We start from the raw sequence: 1,699 nt of genomic DNA on the forward strand, positions 1-1,699 counted from the left end.
TTATGCCAAAGTAACAATTCATTGACAAGTGCTGGGAGGTGACAAATAACGTGACCATATATATATATATATATATATATATATGACAACACTATTCTAATTCTAGGATTAGAATAGTTATTTGGATCACGATGACCCTATAAGGGCACACGCAGGACCTCCCGAACTTCCTAACCGGTGAAAAGAAAAAGAAAAAAGATCTCCTCCACCTCCCCCACGTTTGTGGATCCACCCGCCTCCCTCTCCCACGTGCCCCTCCCAACCCACCCCCACCGGTGCCGGCCCCATCCACGCCGCCGCGCGCCCCTCCCTCCTCCCAACGGCCGACGAGCCTCCCCCAAGCCGGGACAAGGCCGACTCCCACTCCCCGGATCCCCCCGCCGTCGCGCCGCCTCCCTAGATTCTTCCCCTGCCGCGATCCCTCTTCGGAACCCCCACACGCCTCATCGGACCCTGCATCCTCGGTCACCTGCCCTCCTCCCCAACGGTCGGCGCACGACCCCGCCTCCGCCAGGGCCGATGAGCCACCTCCCAGCACCACCCTCGGATCCAATGGTCGCATGCTATCGATGGGCCATGGAACCCCGTGCGCCACCGCAGGGTCCTGGATCCCGAGCGCCATCGCTGGTCCCTGGATCCCACGCGCTGCTGACGCCTGCCCAAGCGCGCTGCCGAGCCGCCTTGACCATCCTGCTTCGTCCCGGCTTTGCCCGACTCCCGGTGACGCGCCCAACACTTGCTCCCAGCCCCGCCATCCACCGGTGACGCGCACCGCCATGGACGCATCCTCCAGCTCCACCCTGCCATTGCAGTCCAACGTCTCCGATTGCATCCGTTCGCTAGTGAAGTGTGAGGTAAGCGGGATCCCAACCTTTCGCTCAACTTGTCGCAGCCGTAACTCCCCTGCCCTGTGATGCCATAGACGGCCTCCTCCGGCGACGCCACCTCCTACCCTCACATCACGCTGGGCATCCACCTTCCCCTGCATCGGGGCCATTTGTGCTGGTGTGGTGCGTGTGAGATGCCGACCGCTGAAGCTGTTCAAATTTCAGGTAGTTGTCCCGCTGAGACGTTCAAGCATTACCGTATAACAAGTTCAATTATGGCGTTAGGTGCGGATTCAGATGCACTCACGTTGTTGGCCTGGGTTTGTAAAATAGTAAAAGTCCAAGTGTGACTGTATAAGTTGTTGCATAGCATATCCCTCCATTAGGTGCATTTCTGCTATAAAGTGCAGGGAGTAGCTGAGTTACCTGAAACATTCATGGACATATACGTACAAACAAACTTATCCATCAAACTTATTCATGAACCCTTTGCACTCTCTTATAGTGTACATCTGCATGGTATTTCAGTGTTCGCTGTTTCAGAATCATCGCTCCCATCAGTTAGTTGCTGATCTATGGAGTCTGAAGCGTGTGTTCCCAAGGTTCAGACGACAGCACACTTAAAAATGCTGGTGAAAAATCTCTGAACATGTACAGTGCAATCATGGAAAAAACTTGAAACTTTATCACTTAACCACTGCTGATATCTCTTATAGCTTTTTGTTATGCATTCTTCGCCGAGTGCTACCACTGAACATATGTATAGGAGATCCATGCTACGGTACAGATTTGTGAAATTACTTTGTACTCATTAGTAGTACTTCATCGTGGGTAATAGATGCATGACTTCATGTATCCTCAACATCAACTGG

At 53.3% G+C, this 1,699-nt stretch overlaps 1 protein-coding gene across 1 annotated transcript; it reads left to right on the forward strand.

Annotated features, from left to right (window-relative positions):
• The first annotated feature begins 287 nt into the window (after nt 1-287).
• On the forward strand, nt 288-1,313 carry LOC119297127. The gene is made up of 2 exons (XM_037575041.1): nt 288-854; nt 923-1,313. The coding sequence occupies exons 1-2, from the start codon at nt 561-563 to the stop codon at nt 1,175-1,177; spliced, it is 549 nt and encodes a 182-aa protein (XP_037430938.1). The 5' UTR covers nt 288-560; the 3' UTR covers nt 1,178-1,313.
• The last annotated feature ends 386 nt before the right edge of the window (nt 1,314-1,699 follow it).

Source organism: Triticum dicoccoides, chromosome 5A (assembly GCF_002162155.2).
Source record: "Triticum dicoccoides isolate Atlit2015 ecotype Zavitan chromosome 5A, WEW_v2.0, whole genome shotgun sequence".
Classification (NCBI taxonomy): domain Eukaryota; kingdom Viridiplantae; phylum Streptophyta; class Magnoliopsida; order Poales; family Poaceae; genus Triticum; species Triticum dicoccoides.